A 2500-nucleotide genomic window follows, 5' to 3' on the forward strand; every position below is an offset into this window, starting at 1 on the left:
GTGCCTTGGGTATGTGCTGTGGTTTGCTGGGATGATCTTATGGTTACTGTATTGAAAGTGTTTTGTGTAGGATGTGTGCAGTGCCCAGTAGTGCAATTTTCTCTATGTTATATATATTTGTAAGTCCTGATGTTTTTGTTATGTATTTGTCTGGATATTTTTTTATTATACCTAAGGCACCGACTGTAATAGGAATTGTTTCTGTTTTTAGATTCCACATTCATGTTACCTCTCTTTCCAGGTCTTTGTATTTTGAAAGTTTCTCCATTTCTTTTAGGGAAACGTTATCATCTGCTAGTATTGATACATCAATTAGAAAGCATTTTTTTCCTTCATGACCTTATCATTATTATTATTAATTAAGGTGGTGAGCTGGCAGTATCATTAGCACACTGGTCAAAATACTTAGCGGTATTTTACCTGTCACTGCGTTCTGAGTTCAAATTCTGCTGAGGTTGACTTTGCCAATCATTAGCAAATCAGAAATGCTTAGTGGCATTTCATCCATCTTTATGTTCTGAGTCCAAATTCTGCCAAGGTCGACTTTGCCTTTCATCCTTTTGGGGTTGATAAAATAAATACCAGTTGAACACTGGGGTTGATGTAATTGACTCATCTCCTCCCCCTGAATTGCTGCCCTTGTAGCATAATTTGAAGCCATCATTATTAAGTCGATGTAATCAACTTAATACCTTTGTCTGTCCTTGTTAGTCCCCTCTATGTTTAGCCCCTTGTGGGAAATTAAAAAATAAGAATCATTAACACACCAAGCAAAATGTTTATCAACATTTTGTCCATCTTTACATTCTAAGTTCAAATTCTGCTGAGGTTGACTTTGGCTTTAATCCTTTCAAGGATCAATAAAATAAGTACCAATGGAACACTAGAGTTGATATCATTGACTTACCTCCTCCCCTGAAATTGCTGGCCTTGTGCCAAAATTTGAAACCAACCTTAACTTGTATTATCATACAATTAAATGTATTTATAACAAAAAAAAGAAATATTATCTAATTTCAGTTGAAAAAGTTGTGGTGATTTGTCGTCTGTTGGATGTTGACTCTATACATAACAATCAAGTAGTGCAGACTGCTCTCTCTCATGCGTTCTGCTACCTTGTTGGTTCTCTAGAAGACATGAACACTGCTGTTTCACAAAGAACAATTATTTATTTGGAAACCATTAAGCCATCGGCTATCAAAGTAAGTGTCTCATTTTGTGTTTTACTGTTTTCCAGTTGTTTTTTTTTTCTATGACTTCAGTAAGTTGCTGCTGCTGTTGTTGTTGCCTTCAATTCCCGAACCAGGCTGTGTTATGTGCTCTTGAGCAAGACACTTTATTTCACATTGCTCCAGTTCACTTAGTTGTAGAGATGAGTTGCGGCAGCACTGGTTCCAAGCTGTACCGGCCTTTGCTTTTCTCTTGGACAATATCGGTGATGTAGAGAGCGGAGGCTGGTATGCATGGGTAACTGCTGATCTTTCATAAACAATCTTGCCTGGATTAGGTGTGAGGGGTTGGATAAGGTCAGTTTTAATATAAAACAAGTAGAGGATGGTGAGCTGGCAGAAACGTTAGCACGCTGGACAAAATGCTTAGTGGTATTTCGTCTGTCTTTACATTCTGAGTTCAAATTCTGCCAAGGTTGACTTTGCCTTTCATCCTTTTGGGGTCAATAAATTAAGTACCAGTTGCATACTGGGTTCAATCTAATCAGCTGGCTCCCACCTCCTCAAAAATTTCGGGCCTTGCGCCTGGAGTAGAAAAGAATATAAAACATTTAGAATATTTAGGCTGGATATGGCTAGATTAAATGCTAAAGGTTTAACTTAGATTACTTTAAACCTGAAGTTTTTATCATAGCACCAAGATGATCTTGGGTGAGCTGGTATCGAAAGACTTAGAAAGTTGTAAGTATAGGCAAAAAGTGAAGAAAAGTATTTTACTTGTTTTTGCCTTTGGACTGCGACCATACTGGGACTGCCTTGAAGGCAACAAATTGACCCAGACCTGGAACAAATTGACCGAGTTCTTTTTTTTTTTCTTAATGCCTGATACTTATTCTATTGGTGTCGTTTCACTGAACTGCTAAGTTACATAGACATAATCGAACCAACACCAGTTGTCAAGCATTAATAAGAAACAAACACAACACAAACACACATCTGATAAAGGTTCTCCCTTCATTGTGTAAATCCTTAATTTTATTTTTAATTTGTAACTGTTTTTCTTTTTTTTTAAATTTTATTTTGTCTAATAGCTTTATTTAATATTCTCATTTCTTGTCTCTTAATTTTCAGTGCCTAATTCAGTGTTTGGAATTTCAATTTGATACAGTGATTAGTGATCGCACTATGATTTTACACAGGATGTATCTCCTCTCCAGCATTCTACCTGATCAGCCCATTCTCACCTGGAATTTCTTTCTTTCTCGTTTTGACACCTTATCACTAGAAGCTCAATTAGACCTTGAAAATACTGGAAACATAAGCTACCCTAC

General features: G+C 36.6%; 1 protein-coding gene across 1 annotated transcript in view; it reads left to right on the top strand.

The window, feature by feature from the left end:
- Window positions 1-2500, top strand: part of LOC106880816 (protein unc-79 homolog) — a 63435-nt gene that overhangs the window by 38659 nt on the left and 22276 nt on the right. The window contains exons 22-23 of the mRNA XM_052973022.1: window positions 1021-1202; window positions 2301-2500. The exon at window positions 2301-2500 is cut by the window's right edge and continues 2 nt beyond it. Coding sequence (XP_052828982.1) covers window positions 1021-1202; window positions 2301-2500 — 382 coding nt within the window. The remainder of the gene's footprint in view (window positions 1-1020; window positions 1203-2300) is intronic.

Source organism: Octopus bimaculoides, chromosome 14 (assembly GCF_001194135.2).
Source record: "Octopus bimaculoides isolate UCB-OBI-ISO-001 chromosome 14, ASM119413v2, whole genome shotgun sequence".
NCBI classification, from domain to species: Eukaryota; Metazoa; Mollusca; class Cephalopoda; order Octopoda; family Octopodidae; genus Octopus; species Octopus bimaculoides.